The sequence below is a fragment of the Sebastes umbrosus genome, chromosome 2 (genome assembly GCF_015220745.1).
Source record: "Sebastes umbrosus isolate fSebUmb1 chromosome 2, fSebUmb1.pri, whole genome shotgun sequence".
In the NCBI taxonomy this organism is placed as follows: Eukaryota; Metazoa; Chordata; class Actinopteri; order Perciformes; family Sebastidae; genus Sebastes; species Sebastes umbrosus.
In genome coordinates, this window is record NC_051270.1 from 37959394 (window position 1) to 37978640 (window position 19247).

Sequence of the window (19247 nt, forward strand, 5' to 3'; positions counted from 1 at the left end):
TGTTATCTTTGATATACGTTATTGCCCATGCTCAACCTAAAGTTGTTTTTCTAACTGTTATGATAATTGACAGTGCCTTGTGTTATGTATATTTTTGATAACGAATAAAAATATATATATATATATATATATATGGCTGCCCAATGATGCCAAAAAAATACTGCCTACTGCCACTTTAACTGTGACACATGCAGTAACAGATTGGAAACTGACGAGGGGCAAGAGCACAATCCCTGTAGCTTACCATTGCGGGACACACCGATCACTCATAACATTAAGACCACTGACAGGTGAGGTGAATAACATTGATTATCTCGCTACAATGGCACCTGGCAGTGGGTGGGATATATTTCACTCATGAAACCTGCCTTGGCGGAGGTCTGCGCTCTCTGAGTGCACTTCTAGTTTGTAGCTGCAACCAGCAGCTCTATAGCTCACTCTGTCAGTCGCTCCACAAAGATTTAGTTTTTTGCACTAGGAGGGACAAAAAGGGGAGGGGGGGGGGGGGGCAGTGAGGGTGGCCTGGAACAAAAAGGAGCATCACTTCTAAACAGATTCACGTCTGCATGGCCAAACCCAGGAACTGTTTGTCAGACTCTTGTGGGAGACATCGTTGGTCTCAGCAGAAAGTTCCTTTTTCATTTTGCCATACAGGTCAAGTGTTTGTGAGGTTGTGTGTGTGAATTGTGAATTTGTGCTTGTTTTTACAATATTCATAGTCTGGTCTGGAATGTTTGTAACCCTTTACGCTGAGTGTTTCATGTCCATATAATTCAAGAAACACATGAGATAATACAGATCGTTATACATGGTCACTCAATACAATAATAAGATTGTATCATATTCATATCCTGTGTGTAAAATTAACAAAATGCAAAATATGTATTGTTAATTTCAACTTTATTTCAGCAAATGACAATGATAATTGCTATTTAATCGGCTTTTTTTTTTTTCTTTATCTGATTTACAAGTGGGTTTAGACACAGATTTAAAAAGGGGAGAGAAAATTGGTCAACACCGCCTCCAACAAATCAACGATAGCTAAGAAAGAGAAGAATCAGCTGACACCGTCAGATGCTGCAGCAAACATGTACATCATTAGGTACGCAGTATGGCAACTGGTCAAGTAGCATACAATCCTGAGGAATCGCTGCACCCCCCCTACAACAGATGAATCTGAAACCACAGTGTCATCAAGCGACAGGATTTCATTGATCAAAGAGAATGATGAAATTGTCAGACATTGTAGTTTGGTGGGATCCATATAGAGTAAATTGAACCCAGACCGTAAAGTACAAGCACACTGAAAGCATGCAAAACACATGCTGCAGGTCTGACCGCATCAATCCACCGGTGAGGAGTCCAGAAATAAAGAAACACATAAAAATATGGAGTCCATAAGGAGAGACGGAGGGACAAATCTGATATCATTAAAAAAGAAGCACAGCTTAAGTAGGAGGATAGGATCATTTGAAAAATATGTCAATTTTCCTACCGACAATCTACGAGATTTGTGAGGTTATTTTGTAATTTCTTAGCTGGGATGGCAGAAGAATTGAGGATCATGCAAAAATGCTACACAATTATTAACTGAAGTGACTGACGAGATGAAAAGATGCTCTGTTCCAAAAACATCCATCCGTTTTCTTTAATTGTTTGCACCGTTCATGTGGGGGCCAAAGTGTGCATATGCTTCCATTGGTCTGGTTCATCGGTTCGGTTGGTCCCAACCTGTTTAAAAGTTGCCACAAAGCCTGTCCTAAAGAACAGCAGAATTATCGATTATTCAGAGGGGTGGAAACTAGCTCATATGCAGTACAGATGTAACACCACTACTAGATAGCCGTTATACACTCACGCTAATACATTCACTTCTCAATATGGAAAGATGTGAACAGGTGAGGGCTTGATGACTCAGTGGATACACCTATATAACAGCTAGTAGGTCTATTATTGACCCGAAAATGATACAGAGTTAAAGACAAATTAGTCAAGCAGGAAGTCATAAAGGAACGGTGCCTACGACTTGTGCACACAAGTACATTGAAGCTGCGTTGCTGCTGGCGCACGCTTCTTAAAATGTAACATCTCCAACCTGTTGCGATAAACAGTTCTGCTAGTGAGGGGACAGTGAAGAGGAAACGATGCAGAAACATTAATAATAATAATAAAATGAAAAGTGAGTTCTTTTTTAGCTCTTCTTGACATTTATTTTTATTCCCCGGCCTAGCAGGAGGGATTTTTGTGTGTTCTCGTGTAAGTGTGTGCTGTTGTATATTCGTAATATAGTGAAACATCTAAAGGATGGACTTCACATCCTTCCGAACCTGCGATAGTTTTAAAGGACCAGGCCCTCATAGGCGGGGCCCTCGGACTCGGGGGACTCTCTCTGCAGGCGGAGATGCTCCAGTGTGTTGTGGAAGTGTTTGTTGATCTGCTCCGTCTCTTCACTCGCCTCCAGGTTGGGGAGATCTTCTCTGATCTTCTGGATGAGCTGGTTTAATACCTGGACGGTCACCTGGATGGATGGAGGATGAGGGACAGTGTAAGAGTCCTGCTTGTAGTGGGATATTTACAAAGCTTTTATGAACTGCATTCACATAATATAGATTAAACTGTAAATAAGATGTGTTTTGAAGGTTAATGTTGGAGTACTTATGTGCCCACTTATTTGAAGCCATCAAAGACAAAACTGAATGTTACAAATAGTCAACATATTTAGACTTATATAGGCTGTGTAAAGATACCCTGTGGAGGTTTTAGCCACTAGAAGAGCTACAGATCAATGTTTTTCATGGGTCCCTGCTGGGGATGTTAATAATTAACCGTTTACCCGTTAACCGACCTTAAGCATTTTAACCAGTTATCGCTATCGGTAAAAACGGTTAAAAGAAATATTAATAAAAAATTAAAAAGCTGAGGAAAAACTCGTCACTTAAAGATGAAAAAGCTAGTCCACCTTAAGAGCCCACCTTAAGAGGCGGAGCCAGCATTACAGATACAGGAAGTTGGCTCCCGTCTATAGCTCGCGTGATCGGAGGAGTTGTAGCCTCGTAGCATTTATTCACCAAAATAAACTGTACACACACTGTCTGCTACGCCTACGTTCACAGCTAGAACGCTACCGACAACACACACGGTCTGTCGGAACTTGTGAAGTTACGCTGCGCTGACAGACCGTATGTGCGTGACAATGGCGAGCACGAAGCTATCAGCAGAGCTACAGATGCTAACGTAGCACAAACAAACACACACGGTTTGTCGGACAATCGCTATCGTTAATCTGGGCAGACGGAACTTTGAGAAAAAAAGTCGTAAAATTACGAGAATAAAGTCATAACTTTACGAGAAAAAAAGAAAATAGCATGTAAAATTACTACTTAATAATATTACGACTTTTTTCCTCATAAACCTATGACTTTATTCTTAAAATCTCAGATTAATTTTTTTTCCTTAATGTGGCCCTGACACTCCCTCGCACCATAGACCTACAACAATGATAAATAAAAATGAAAATGTAAACAGAAAAACAGTTATTCATTTCCATTTTTAAAAATCCACAGTGAGCCATTGGAGAGGAGCTAAAGAGACGCAGGTTGCTGACCCCTAGTCTACACCAATAACAGAAACCAGGTACCTCGTTTATAATCACATTTCAGAAATCAGGTTACTGCACAGTGACGACGGTAACCTGGTTACTTGAGAGCATGCACACAAACAGCCCGGAACGGGTGTCTGAACCTTGTAGACATTTGACATTTGAGGTGTCCTACCGCATCGTTTTCCCTCTCATAGAAGCAGACGTATCTGTTGAGGATTTCGATGAAAAGCTGGACTTGCAGCGACGGGTCCATACACTGGTTGGCAATCTTCAGGGCTTTCTTTAGACACTCCATCACCCGCTTACCATCGCGGATCTATAAAAATGCAACATCGGTACTTAGCAATGACTGTGGAAACAGATTTAAGTGCATCAAAATGTGCCAGAACAATGATCTAGCAAACTTACTGGGGAAGTAATATATATCAAATCTATTCATCAAATAACACATCCACACAGCTTTTAGAAAGGTGCTGAATAAAAGTATGGCTTTTCCAAATATATATATAAAAAGGTTGGGTAGATGCAACATTTTTTCCAGATATAGATTTGTTTGAAATAGCTAAATAAAACAACAACACCAAAAAATCATTCACAAAACAAACACAAACATTCCCACACACCTCTTCACCACTTTTGTCGGTGCTGCGACCGGACCAGAAGAGATGGGCGCAGATGCTGACGGCTCGGCACTGGTCGGGCTTCTTCAGCAGCTTGGAGGCAGCCAGTGCGCACTGAGTCCTCAGCGGCTCGTGATTTTCCTCGCTGAAACATCGCATTCGCTCGAAGGTACCGATGATCAGAGTGATGGCCGCCAGCTGGGCTTTAGAGTCACTGATCTCATCCTCGTACAGAGAGAAGGCCTGGTGAGGGGGACGTATTGAGAAGAAATGCAATGTTGGTGAGAAGGATACAAATGAGACAAAGGATGTGAAAAAGGAGATAGGGGAACAAAATCATTTAAAGAAATCACCATGATTGACTCTGGAATTTTTTGAATTGTTTTTTGGTCTTGTTTAGTAAAATGACCTTTGGAAGATTTGGTTATATATGAGGCTGAATCATTTTCTATTTTTCTATTAATGTTGTATCAATTTTGGGCTCTTATTTTGAAGGGCAGCTTCCCCGTGCTCCTTTGTAAAACCGGAGATGACGGAACTTGTACAGAGCCAAATTATTCACGGGTGAAGGAAATGAAATGCTCGTTTTTGATGCAAAACAGGTCAACAGGAACGAATTCAGAATCATGAACCCTATCGTAACTTGGGTCTCTTTCACACCTGTGCTTTGGTTAATTTGGTCTGGATCAAAGACGTGCTGCTTTCACTACGTAGCCTGTGTAGACACAGTGTAAGCCTGAATACTCAAGAAATGTTTTTTTTTAAAGATTAAAAGGCCTAACAGTTTCATTAAACACTGTACCTGTGACATGAACTCGTAGGCTACAGTCTCGTGGTTCTCAAAGCCGATCTCGCCCGCGGCCAGCGCCCCCTGCAAGAAGAGTCGAAGAGGCAGCTCGGCGAGCTCGGCCTTGATAAGTGCACTGATGGTCTGGTGGGCGAAGGAGAAGATCTTCTGACACTTCTTTTCCCACTTGTCATCCTGATGGGAGTCAAATTAGGGACAATTTAATAGGACAGACAAAAAAAAAACTAGAAATACAGCATGTGAGATGGAGTGACTTAGGTTTGTTTGCGCACCGATGAGGAGTTCTCCTTGTATCTGAAGGCCAGCTGGTAGGCAGCGAACACCAGAGGAGGGAGTGTGTAGCGAATCCTTAGGTTTCCACCGGCACCGAAGTGTTTCCGGGCCGTGTTCAGAATCTGATCACAAATCAAACTTCAATTAACAAACAGCAAAGACACTGTAGTCCATCAATCCAAAAGTCACAGCTCTACAAACATGACATAGTGAGTATAAATCTAGTTCATTCACTCGCATGCTCCTTTAAAAGTTGAAGAAAAGGACCCACAAGATACTGCTGATCAGGATCGTCAGAGTGGAGCAGATGGATGAAGCGACCCACGAGGCTCTGCTCCTCGGCAAAGTCCTCGGGGTCGGGATCGTCGGCCGGTTGGTCTGGCTGGTCCTGTATCAGTGTGGAGGTCAAGGTCAAGATGTTGTCCACCTAAAAGAAACCAGGGAGGGAGAGAGGAGGTTTCATTTGGTTTACTTTTCTACAAATTTCCTTCCTGCTTTGAACCACTCTGATGAGGTCATGGGGTCAGAGGAGGGTCGAATAGATTGCTCAGGTAAACGACCGTAGTAAGAGAGGGTCACACCATGGCCACCATGCTGCCTTGTTAGATGTACGGGACCTCTGATGCTTCGCCCCGCCAGCCGAACAATAACATGCTTTGATGATAAGCTAGGGATTTCACATCGATCTAGTGCTGTGTAGACCTGCAGCTGGTTGTACCAGCTATCCTTAAGTTCACATTGTTCCAACGTGTCTTCACCAAGTGTAGATTCACTATATCACAATGGTTCGAAGTAGGGATGTTAATAATTAACCGTTTAACCGACATTTTAAACGATTAACGCTATCGGTTAAAACGGTTAAAAGAAATGTTAATAATTAAATAAAAAGCTGAGAAAAACTCGTCAGTTAAAGGAGAAAAGCTGGTCCACCTTAACAGCCCACCTTAAGAGAGTCTGAGCCGGCGTTACAGATACAGGAAGTTGGCTCCCGTCTACGGCTCGCGTGATCGGAGGAGTTGTAGCCTCGTAGCATTTATTCACCGACAAATGAACTGTACACACACTGTCTGCTACACCTACGTTCACAGCTAGAACACCACCAACAACACACACACGGTCTGCCAGAAAACTTGCTGAAGTTACGCCGCGCTGACAGACCTACGGTGAGCACGAAGCTACCAGCAGAGCTACAGATGCTAACGTAGCACAAACACACACACTGTTTTTGGTCAATCGCTAACTATCGTTAATCCGGACAGACACACAGCTGACAACATGCTAAACTAAACTAAATGTGCGGTGGAGACTTTTACTGGGAAAGTGGCTGCATGTCCGCGACACTACACGCAGCATCTTAGCTGCTAAGCTAACGCTCCGGGGGGGGCTCAGTTGTCTGTTGTGCTCATACACTGCAGCTGGTACACCGCTACGTGAGAGGCAACAATCTTGTCGGTTAACGGTTAATAATCGGTTAACGAGGGTCAGTTATCGGTTAAGAAATTTTTTCAAAATTGGCATTCCTAAACCCAATCCAGTACTCTTCAGAGTTAAGTTAATTTTGGACAATTGTGTAGTGGTAAATAACGTCCACTGCCAGTGAAGGGTGTGGAGGTCAGGGCGGTGTACGGGTGCGTCGCATGTCTGACTTTCACGTCTGCCCATCCTGTCACAAACCAAACAATCCCTGTGCTTAAAGTGGTAGTTAGGAATCCGACCTGTTCCTGTGCCAGAATGGTGGTGTTGAATTCCAGCGTGTTGGTCAGCACGTAGCAGCTCATACTCTTGCGCGACTCGTAGTCAAAGTACTCGAAGAGCGGCGGGAAGTGCTTGAGCTGCAGCACGGTCAGGATGTTGTTGTAGGTGTCCACTGGGATCTTCAACAGTCGGGTCAGCTCCTTCGACACGGCGCTGCTGGTCGCTATGCTAGGGGAGGGAAAAGGACGGAAAAGTGTGACGAATAAGTGTGAAAGCAAGCAAGGCAAAGAGCGTATTTAAGTGTAAATTAATATCCCTTTTTCTATACTACTTACTGTTCCAAGTTGAGCTTGTTGAATATCTCCACAGTGCTCTCCAGGACTTTATCTACGTAGTCAACGCGGTCAGGGTAGCATTTCATGGCCAGGTTGATGAGGGAGACCTGAAGAGAGACCACGTCCTCTGACGGCATGTCCTGGCGAGACTGAGGGAAGAGGAGTCGTAGAATGAACACATCAGCATGGTCAATCCAACGGTTGGTTCAAACTGAAACTTGATGTCACCATATAGCTTGGGAGGGTTAGCATCGAATTAACATTCTGTAAGCAGTTGACATGAATTAATCCAATTTCCCTCTTTTGACCCGTACCACCTGGATTTCTTTAGGTTCATCTCACATGAAATCTCCTCTACACCTTAAAATTGGCTGACTAACAACATCAATCATTGATTGACATTTTTGTGCAGAAAATACTAATTTAATGAGCAATAATTACAGTTATCCTAAAAAGATAAGATCATATAACCTACCTGAATGACAGTGGCTACTTGCTGAGAGAAGATGTCAAACAGTTTGATCTCAGCTGGAATGCCGGGGCCGTCTTCTCGATGAGCAAACAGAGCGAGTCTGATGAACACAACGGAGGAAATGTTTCTCACTATTGGTCACGAACAGGGATCACAGATGTTCATCCTTCTTTAAAGAGCAACTTCACATTAAATCCACTTTTTTGGGAGTTTGTAAATTACAATCAATTTATTATACTATCCATTGATCTCGATCCTGGGATTACTAATGGAGCTTCTTTCTCCAGTAGCTTTGGTAGTTCACAGTGAGTCAAACCGTACCTGTCAATGAGGGCAATGATGATGTTCTTCACGTTGACGTGTTGATGGAGCTCAGCACAGGAACGTAGGAAAGGGTTCAGGGTCTGAAGGTGGAACTCATCTGGAAAAACCTTACAAAAAGAGACTATTTCAGTTCACGAGTGTAGGGCTTTACTTATTCTTTAGGAGTGTGTGTGTGTGTGGGGGGGGGTCCAATGGACGCAATCTAAAAATGGATTCAATGAAACAATGCAATCTAGCCTACTCTGCTGCTACAGCCTTCAGCCTATTCATAACCATTAATACCCATACGATAAACTTCATTTCTTCAGAGAATTGCATTGAATTACATCCAATAATTGTCAGATAAAAGTCAGATTTGAATTATATAATGGTTGATTAAGACTGGATAAAGGTCCAACATGTTATTACAGGAATGCACCATATGGATTTATTTTATTTCAGCCGATATGATAACCGATAATTACCTGCTTGACATGGCCGATACAATATCTGATAATTTCACATGTTTTGAATATAAAAAAGAAGTTCATAACCTGTAGTTTGTTATGCAAACCTGAGGTGGATGATTTAATATTCCTTATTACACGGCTGTGTTGAATACTTGATTCTGATTGGTCAATCACGGTGTTCTGAACCTCTGTAATTTATCTATAGCAGACCATTGCTATGTATAACAGACCGTTGCTATGTATAACAGACCGTTGCTATGTACAGTTCTGATGTCGGACTCTGGCCGACCGTTTTTGTGTCAAAATATTGATTTCTTCAGTAAGTAGCCGTGTAATAAACAGGATAATGTACAGGCAGCGGGTCATTGTTGTGAAAGATTCCCCTTCAGGGCGATGAGAGACCAGCATCAGCATCGCCCTGTCGGGGATTCTTTCACAACAATGACCGACATCACTTTTGTTAAATAACAAAAACAAAGACCAGCTCTGATTCTTAAATTCATCAATCACTTATTTTTTTTTTTCCTGAAAAAAACCTCAAAAAACTTCACAAACTTGGCTTTTATACAGCATTTTGCCAAAGAATTCACGGAGAAAGCTACAACAACACTTCATTGTGCACTCCTGTGTTGTATGATGACAATAATAAAAGCTTGAATCTCAGGGGGTCTACCTGAATGATACACTCCATTAGATACTCCTGGGCCAACGGGTCTCTGCAGTTCACAACCTGCTCCAGCACTCCGGAAAGAACCACCTACGGGGAGGGGGAGAGAGAGAGAGAGAGAGAGAGAGAGAGAGAGAGAGAGGAAAACAAAGAGGAAACCAGTTTTACCAGACAGTACAGTATGTGTCACATGTTGCAAAGAAGACACCAAAGAGGAAAAAAGCAGCAACTCCCCAGAATCAACTGGAACTAAATTTCTTTAAATTTTGACACGATGAAGGTTGAAACAAAGGTTTCTGAAAAGCTCTGGCGAAGACATCACTGAGAGATGTTTCTATAGCAGTAGTTCTACAAGTAGCTATGTCATTAGACTCTGGGGAATGTTTGTGCCAAGCACACCAATCCTGGTTAAGAAGCCATTCGGGGTGCTGCTACACCGATTTGTGTTCCAATATGGAAGTTTAAAATGACATCTAGTTGAAATGAAAACTCTCACCAGCAAATTATTTATTACCTGTAGCCAATTTACCTTCATTGTATAAATTGGCCATTGAAAGAAGTTCAATCCCTGGCTGGTGTTTTAGCCAATTTTCTAGATAAGGACTGCACTCAACCGCAGTATGTGTGTACAGATGGGTGTTGAATCATCAAAAGCAAAAAAGCTGTGGCTCACAGGTAGAGCGGACCGCCCACCAATCGGAAGTTCAATCCCCGGCTCCTCCAGTCCACATGTCTAAGCGTAACCCCGAACTGCTCCTGAAGGCTGAGCCATCGGTGTGTGAATGAGTATTTAGATCAGATCCTGATGGGCAGGTTGGCTCCTTGCACGGCAGCCTCTGCCATCAGTGTATGAATGTGTGTATGAATGTGTGTGTGAATGTGTGTTTGAGCGGGTGAATGCTAACATGTAGTGTGAAGAGCTTTGAGTGGTCGTAAGACTAGAAAGGAGATCTATAAATGCAAGTCCATTTATCATTTACAGGTGAGTTTTAAATAAGATATTGTATTGTAATAATTAAAAAACACAAATACAAATGTGAAAAAATAGGCCTTTTCAGTTGTTTTACTTTCCAGAGTCCAGAGTTCAATGCTCCCAAGTACGAAGGAAGGGGGAAGTAGGAAAACAGTTCAGTTCATGACCCCACACTGTGGCTCAGTTACTGTATAATCCAGGTTTTGGGGATTCCTGGGTAGCTAGACATTGAAAGAAAGTTTTGAAGGTATCCAGGTGGTTTCAGGATACACAAACTATAAAAACCTCACATGGAATAATTATTAGCATAATCTGTAAATTCTTTGATGTTCTCATTAATCTCATAGAAAAAGGTTCTAATTAAAAAGACGTCTTTTAGTCACAACAACAAATAATAGAATTATTCACACACACAAAATGATTAAACCGACACATACAGGGCTGAAATCCAAAGCCCTGAAAAAGGTTCAATACATAACATATACAATTTAATATTCCGTAGCATATCCCTCTGAAAGATGTTCTGACACTTGACACATTTTAGATTTATTGCAAAGTCCAAAACCAACATAAGAGCCGCGTTAACGCTTCACGGTAAGCCTCAATGCAGAATTCCCATAAGGAAAACGGACAATTTAAAGCAACTAGCGATTAAGTAGAGTTGAATATTAAATTGTATATTTTATGTATTGAACCTCTTTGAGGGTTTTTGATTTTAGCCCAGTATGTACAGTATGTGGGTTTAATCTTTTTGTCTGTGAAAAGCTGATTATGTTATTTGTTGTGTATCTTTGGCTAAAAGATCTCTTTAATTTAATACTTTTTCCAATGAGATGCATGACAACTTGTAATGCTTTACAACAAAGAATTGAGAAATTATATATGCTTAGAATAATTCCTTGTGACATTTGCATAGGTCAGGTTTTTGTGTTGTCCTGTCAGGTGTTGCCTGGACCACCAGAATACCTGGCGAGCTACCCATGAATCCCCCAAACCTGGATTATACAGGAACTCTGTAAATTGTTATGTCTAATTTCGTAACGTTACAGAAAATACATGGTAAAAGTTTGTGTTGACTGCAGACTGATTTATCGGGCCGACGATTTTCGCAGATATATCGGTATGTGTTCTCCGATTTGTACCGATATGAACACCCTTTTCAAATTAACATAATTCAGTCTCAATATGTTTTTTGTGCGTAAACCACGGTTATAAATGAGACCCCTGATCTTGAAATGAATCTTATCAGAAACAACAGACACACACCTGTTTGTACTTGTCCACGTTGACGCCCTCCAGCTGGCTGAGGCGAACTAGGTTGGTGCCAACCAGAATCCGAAGTTCCTGTCGCTCCTTTTCTCTCTTCTCTCGGTCTCGGCTGTGACCCTGGTGCTGCATCCGGACCCACAACTTGTTCATTTCCGCAAAGTTCAGAAGGACGAAGTCGATGGAGTCGTTAATATCGCCGGTCATCTCCTCTGTTCCCCTGTGGAGCGAAGGATACAACTTTAGAACAGGGATGCATGTCAGAATATATATCGCTTCACCGTAACCTATAGTCAATTATGAATCTTTCAAAATGTGCAAAAAAAATTTGTTTAATTGCTACCAAAATTGATTCTCAGATTGCTTAGATTCTGGGAATAAAATTGTATAAAAAGTTTTTAAATATGTCCAAAATAGAGGCTGCAGTGACAAATGTCTTAGTGTAATGTAATTACTATATAGATACTATAACAACAACGTGTACTAACTTGCCAATCACATGAACAAACTTCATGGAAATGATGAAGCCAAAAGACGAGGGTGGTTCCGGCCTGCCGCGTTTTAAAGCTTACTACCGGATAGCTCACTTTCACATTATATTGTGATGGAAACATCAATATATTGTGAAGGTTCCAGTCAATGAGAGACTGCCCAGTGTTTCTGTCGTTAGAGCAGACTCTTTGTAACAACATCTCTCTTCTGGCCGTTCTTAACAGCCCCACCAAAATAGACAAATTACATCACAACAATAGTTTTATTATATGGAGAAAAAAAACTGCATTCGTCCCCGGCTGAAATGATTCAGTGTTCACAGTTTGGAATCATAAGGCTATCAAAGATATAAGTGCTTTATACCTTGATGGACACTGTCATTTGAGCAGCTAAACAAACAAGTAGGAAAAGGCCATTTCATTTGGTCTGGTGGTATCAAGGAAATGTATTGATGTGGAAGTCAGACTGTGCACCAACATGATATGTGGATATGGTAGTAGGTCAGAAATGCATGCTGTGGGAAAGTGCAGCGGATGAGAGGCAGAAAGAGAAAAAGCTTGACTTGCTTACTCTGCCTGCTCTCCGTCATCGGGCAGTATGTTGCGGGTGCACTGCAGCAGGTAGTTTCTGAGGAAGAGGCCCCTGAGTGGATGCTGGACACCACGACACATCTCCACCAGGTCCTTCAGGATGTCCTTACGAGACTGGGGGAAGGAGCGGACGTACACTACGCCCACTGTGATCAGCAGATAGCTGGGGAGAGAGAGAGGGGCGAAGCAAAGAGGCTTGATCTGATAACTAGTTCATATTTGCCAATACTTTAAAGTATAAACCCAAACAAAACACAACTAAAGTCTCTATTACTTTACGGACAGCGCACTACAGCTTCACTCCTTCCATTTTTTTACCTTTCAAAATAAAAGCCCAACTTAAATTCACTCAGCATTTCCGCTGATGCAACTCAACAAAACAGCTCACAATAGCGTTAAGTGACAAACATCCTCACTCAGTGGTCATCTGCCCTCTCAACCCTGCTGCTCTTAGCTGTCTTTCAATTCTAGATTATCTTCGGCATCCTAAAGAAAGTTTTTTCGTATCTGGCTACCCAGAGGGATACACGCTGAAGTAGTTTGTAGTTCTTTCTTGCCTCCCAACTACATCACTGGATGCAGGAAGTACAACAGATTTTGCGGCAGGAGAACTCAGCTTTCTCCGTTAATATAGCACGCACTGAGGAATCTATTGCTTCAATTGACAACTGCTGCACGAGTGCTGACTAAAACCAAAAGGAGAGCACACATTACGCCCATTTTAAAGTCTTTACACAGTTACTTGTTAGTTTTCGTATTGACTTTAAAATTCTTTTATTAGTTTATAAGGCACTACATGGCCTTGCACCAGACTACCTTGCAGAAATGTTTTTGGTTTATGAACCAGGAAGGCCCCTCAGATCCTCTGGTTCTTCTCTTTGAGTTGTTCCGCAAAGCAGAACAAAAATATCTGGTGATGCTGCTTTCAGCAGCTGGAACAACCTTCCAGAGGAACTGAGAGGAGCTGAAAATATTGATATTTTTTAAACTATAAACCCATCTTTTTAGTCTGGCTTTCATGTAGTGTATTATAATTTATTATTTTTAATACTTTTTTTATTTATCATCATCATCATCATTGTAGTGTTTATTTTACTCTATTTTATTGAATCAACATTTTATTGCTGATCATTATTATCTTTTTTTATTCTAATTTATTTTATTAAAATATTATTATTTTAATACAATCAGCTTATTTTGTGTCGTTTCATAATTTTGTATTTATTTATTTTTATTGTTATTTTGAATTCCTTGTATTTGATTTATCTTTTATTATCTTAAATACCCATCTCTTATTGCTTTCTTATTCAATGAACTTTTATTTTGGTTGTTTTGGTGTGCATTAGTCTCTGAATCCATTTTTAACACTATATTTTTGTCAATCGTACGTACAGCCCTTTGAATTGCATTTGACTTGTTTGAAAGGTGCTATATAAATAAAGTTGATTGACTACATTTACCATAAACAGTGACTGGACATCCACATAAAAAAAGTGGCAAATGTCTCTTTGAAGGTGATACTCACAGTCTGGGGATTATGTTGCCTGCGTACTGGACGAGCTCATAGAGATCTGCCACCTTGCGTCCTTTGGCGAACTCGTCAGTCAGATAAACCTCTAGGTAGTGGAGCTCGTCAGAGATGGCCATATCTGAAAAGACTGTTAGGGACCAGTGCAAGCCTACCAGGATTCATCCACATACAAAAAGAATTGCTTGCAGCATGTCAAGTAGTGCAATAGCTTCAGCTTCAGTCCTCTATCAAGTGTCTACACAGGATGTGTTCGGACACAGGATGTGTTTAGGCACATTACTGCATAGGTCACCTCAGGTTTCGGCAGCACTCAGTACCCAAAACACAACTCACTGTGGCTCCACTTGAACACTGGTAATTTTACCTATTGGATTCATGTCTTTCTATCTGAATTCTCAGAGTTTTTATCAAGTTGATTCTGTTGCCCCTCTAAAAATAGAAGTTAAAACAAAGGAAGTCAGCTCCGTGGTATAAACCTTGACCCCGCAAATTAAAGCAAGCATCGTGAGAACTGGAAAGTATATGGTGTTACCACCAAACAGGAAGAATCTCGTTTAGTCTGGCAAGATAGTCTTAAAACACGTAGGAAGGCTCTCCGTGATGCCAGAGCAGCCCATTACTCATCATTAATAGAGAAAAAATCAGAACAACCCCAGGTTTCTGTTCAGCACTGTAGCCAGGCTGACAGAGAGCCACAGCTCTATTGAGCCATGTATTCCTACAACCCTCAGTAGTAGTGACTTCATGAGTTTCTTTAATGATAAAATCATAACTATTAGAGACAAAATTAATCACCTCCTACCGTCAACTGGTACCGATTTATCCTCAAACTTAGGAACCTGATATATATTTAGACTGCTTTTCTCCCATCGACCTCCACAAACTGACCTCAGTGATCTCTTCATCTAAACCATTTACCTGTCTCCTAGACCCTATTCCAACTAGACTGCTTAAAGAAGTTTTACCTTTAGTTAGCACCTCTTTACTGGATATGATCAATGTGTCTTTACTAACAGGCTATGTACCACAGTCCTTTAAAGTAGCTGTAATTAAACCTCTTCTTAAAAAAAACACTCTTTATCCAGAGGTCCTAGCCAACTATAGACCTATATCTAATCTTCCCTTTACCTCCAAAATACTAGAGAAAGCAGTCGCCAGTCAGCTGTGTGACTTTCTACAGAACAATCATTTATTTGAGGATTATCAGTCAGGATTTAGAGTGCACCATAGCACAGAGACAGCACTAGTGAAAATTACATATGACCTTCTAATTGCATCAGACCAAGGATGATGAATCCTCTATGCACACTAAAGTTAGTCACGGAGTTCTATATGTGCTTCCTTTAGGCAATGTTATTAGAAAACACTCTATAACCTTTCATCGTTATGCAGATGATACCCAATTATATCTATCGATCAAGCAAAGACAAAGCACGTGAAGTCAGCACAAATGTATGAATACACAGTATTCAGTATGTATCTGTCTTAGTACAATTTCCAACATGCATAACTCACAACTGTAAAGGATACAGAGCTCATAGTAGCTCTTTGGTGAAAGCATGGAGGTCCTCAGCTCACCCAGCATATTAGAGGCGTGCTTCAGAGCATCCATCAGTTTGTTCTTGTCCTGCAGACCACACAACAGAATCAAGCTATGAACATACAAAATAATCACAACCAGGGCTAATAACATGAGCATGCTCTTGATCATTATTATTATTATTATTATTGTCTAAGGTGGACCACCTATTAGCTTAGCAACTTAGTGTAAGGCATACCCAAAGTACTCTGAAATTTGTTTCTGTAAGACATATATATATATATATATATATATATATACTAGAGGAGGCTGGTCAATAGAGGCAGAGGAGGTTGCTCTTCCTCTTTTTTTGAGAGGCAAAAGGGAGATCAAAATATATATATATATATATATATATAAAAAAAGAGTAATTGGTTGAAATAAACCATTACCAAATGTCAGTATCATTTATAAAAATGTTTTTATCTTTTTTGATGAATGTAAGACTGGGGAAATGATGAAACATGGCTCTGTTTTCATCGTATCATGAGTGTTTTAGTAAAATCGGCTTTAAATTAATCAGATCACTTGGTAATTTATCACATCCATTTTTCAATTCACATGCATTTTCATCGTCTCCATTTTTATCAATTTATTTTTGTTACTTCCACCCCTCATACACTAATGCCCCTCAGATGAGGAATCCAAGGTCCCATATTGTAAAAAGTGAGATTTTCAGGTCTTTTATATTTATATTATAAAGCAGGTTTAAGTGATATATAAATACTGTGAAAGTATCAAAACACTCAATCCACGGAGAAATACACACAGCCCGTATTCAGAAACTGTGTGTTTGAAACAAGCCATTAGGATTTCTGTCCGTTTGTGATGTCACAAATCTACAATATTTAGACCATTACACGGTTTTAAACGTAAACATACTAAATGGGTCCCAGTTTATTTCCTGTTGCAGTGGATGTGAATGACATCAGCTGACAGGAAGTAAACATGGACCCAAGCTGTTGCCTAGCAACGCAATTCCGTTGAAATACGCTAAAACAGAGCGTTTCAGACAGAGCATGAATACAGGTATATTCAGACAGACAGTGCGAGAAAAATAATGTGTTTTTTGAACATTACAGCATGTAAACATGCTCTAGTAGAAACCCAAAAGCATGAACCTGAAAATGAGCACGATATGGGACCTTTAAGAAAACTGATGGAAAATGTGCACTGGAGATGACAGTATTTTCCCTCAGCAAAGGGATCCTTAAGGCTGGTCAGCTCATCCCAATACACAAAACAGGGCTGAGAACCAATGGTTTAAACAATCATCCTTAATGATATAGCCTACTGAACTCCTCCTTACCAGGCATCGCTTCATCTGGAACGACTGGACCTTGACGGCCTGCACAGCTTCATCCAGAAGCTTCTCCTGTTCATCCTGGGGAGACTGCTGCGTAGTGGGCTGCAAATACCAGAAGAATGCAAACATAACTTATTTGGAATCTTAGCTAGTCAACAAACAGGCATGCAATGCTATGTCACATTTTAATTGGAAATTGCAGCCTTTTGGCAGCGGACTTTGCTCCAACGGACTGGACTGAATTACAACATCCCATTATCAGGTTGTTTTCATGGGGGAAATAAAATAAGCTTCTCATTATGCTTGATACAAACTTACTGAGTTCAATAGGCTATAATTAAGACCTAGATTTAATGTATATTATTTGTGTTTGGACGGATGCTTCAACCAGCAGAGTTGAACTCCAGTCATCTCATCCGAAGCCTTCAGGGGCTCCAGCTGCCAGGGGCCATGGAATGGACTTGCATTTATAGATCTCCTTTCTAGTCTTCCGACCACTCAAATCTCTTTACACTACATGTCAGCATTCACCCATTCACACACTGATGGCTGAGGCTGCTAAGGTGCCAACTTTGCCCATCAGGATCTTTGGGGTTAAGTGTCTTGCTCAAGGACACATCGACATGTGATCCGGAGCAGCCGGGGATCGAACCACCGACCTTCCGATTAGTGGACGACCTGCACTACTGTCTGAGCAACAGCCGCCAGGGACAATGCCCGGAGTACAACATGAACAGGAACTCCAGTCCTTAAACCCCGGCTGCCCAAAACACGTTCACTTCACTACTCAATAACAATCCCCATTAAAACTGCGATCTGATCTAACGGAGCTTGTAACGCTGCAGGAATGCTACAGGCATGTCCACACGAAACCTATCCGCTCAGTAGCCCATGAAGACTAGGAACATATGTCTGAAATATATCATATGTGTTGTGGCCGTTTGGCCACTGACACTGTTGCTAACCAGCTGACACAGCTTGTGTTTATCTGACGTTGAGACGCTTCAGGCCACAACATGTAGCTTCAGTGAAATATGACACAGCAAAGCGGAAGAGAAGCGCTAAGCTAACAACAGCTAGCAACAGCTAACAACAGCTAGCCTTCATGTTCACACTGACACTTGATCTGTCAACATGCTGACGTTACACTTTACTGTCACTCATGCGACCCAACACATAACACAGAATGACATGATACCAATCACGTATTGTAGATGACGTGACTGACATAAACGTCTAAGTAAAACAACTAACTGCTAGCTTGCATTCTGTTAGCATAGCTAGCTAGCCGCTGACTGGCGTCGCCTCGGAGGCGTTAGCACCCCGTTAGGCCGTCAGTAGTAACACTCACACACAGTCTGACTTCAGATCGGTTTAAGGTGACATTAGTTTGTTCCGTTGACCGAAATTGCTATCCGGAGGAAGCATGCACATGCACAGAATGATCGTGTATTTGGTAAAGTGCTCACCATGATTATTAGATGTGTATCAGATCAGTCGGAGAGGCCAGCCTGTCATGTGACTCGGGTTAATGCTGCCTTCACGGTCCTCCGTCCCTCAGCTACATCACAGGATGCTGCCTTCACGGTCTGCCCTAAGCCTCAGCTACAGTAGAGCACAGGCGGGGCCAGTCAGTGGTCCACCGCTAAAGGGATATGAGTGAGTTGGATAAAAATCATCATTCATCAGATGCCACAATATGAGCAGCAGAACATACTGTAACATTGAAATATGAATGCCCATACATAATGTAATAATAATAATAAATCCGAGGTTATCACAGTAGATGCGGAGATGGGCAGCTAAAATGGAATATTCATAACGATGTGAATTTTGCGATAAAAGTAACACATTTAGCACAGACGTGACAATGACTGCTAAATATAAGAATAAGATCACAGATATGTTTTTATTACCTCTTTATTTTTTAAGGCTCAAGTAGGCGAGATTGGAGCAAATATGATTAAAAAAAAAGAAGCTATATCGTGACAGTAGTTCATGAAACAGTTGTTTTATTTGTAATGTTGATTTTTTTGTTTCATTATTGATTCTTTTTCATTTCCAGTTAAAGGTCCCATATTGTAAAAAGTGAGATTTTCATGTCTTTTTTTATTATTATAAAGCAGGTTTAAGTTCTTTATAAATACTGTTAAAGAGACCTTAAAAGATTACCTGTTAAATATACAGAGAAATACACACAGCCCATAGTCAGAAATTGTACGTTTGAAACAAGCCGTTTGGATTTCTGTCCATTTGTGATGTCACA

General features: G+C 41.0%; 1 protein-coding gene across 1 annotated transcript; it reads right to left on the reverse strand.

The window, feature by feature from the left end:
- Nucleotides 1–883: 883 nt before the first annotated feature.
- Nucleotides 884–18604, reverse strand: vps35 (VPS35 retromer complex component). The gene is made up of 17 exons (XM_037746244.1): nucleotides 18451–18604; nucleotides 16985–17083; nucleotides 15627–15723; nucleotides 14091–14214; nucleotides 12546–12728; nucleotides 11484–11703; nucleotides 9251–9334; nucleotides 8126–8235; nucleotides 7808–7904; nucleotides 7333–7481; nucleotides 7018–7225; nucleotides 5574–5729; nucleotides 5302–5424; nucleotides 5024–5203; nucleotides 4225–4464; nucleotides 3774–3917; nucleotides 884–2518 (listed from the first exon to the last, which is right to left on the reverse strand). Exons 1-17 carry the CDS (start codon nucleotides 18451–18453, stop codon nucleotides 2339–2341), a joined length of 2397 nt encoding a protein of 798 aa, XP_037602172.1. The 5' UTR covers nucleotides 18454–18604; the 3' UTR covers nucleotides 884–2338.
- Nucleotides 18605–19247: the final 643 nt, after the last annotated feature.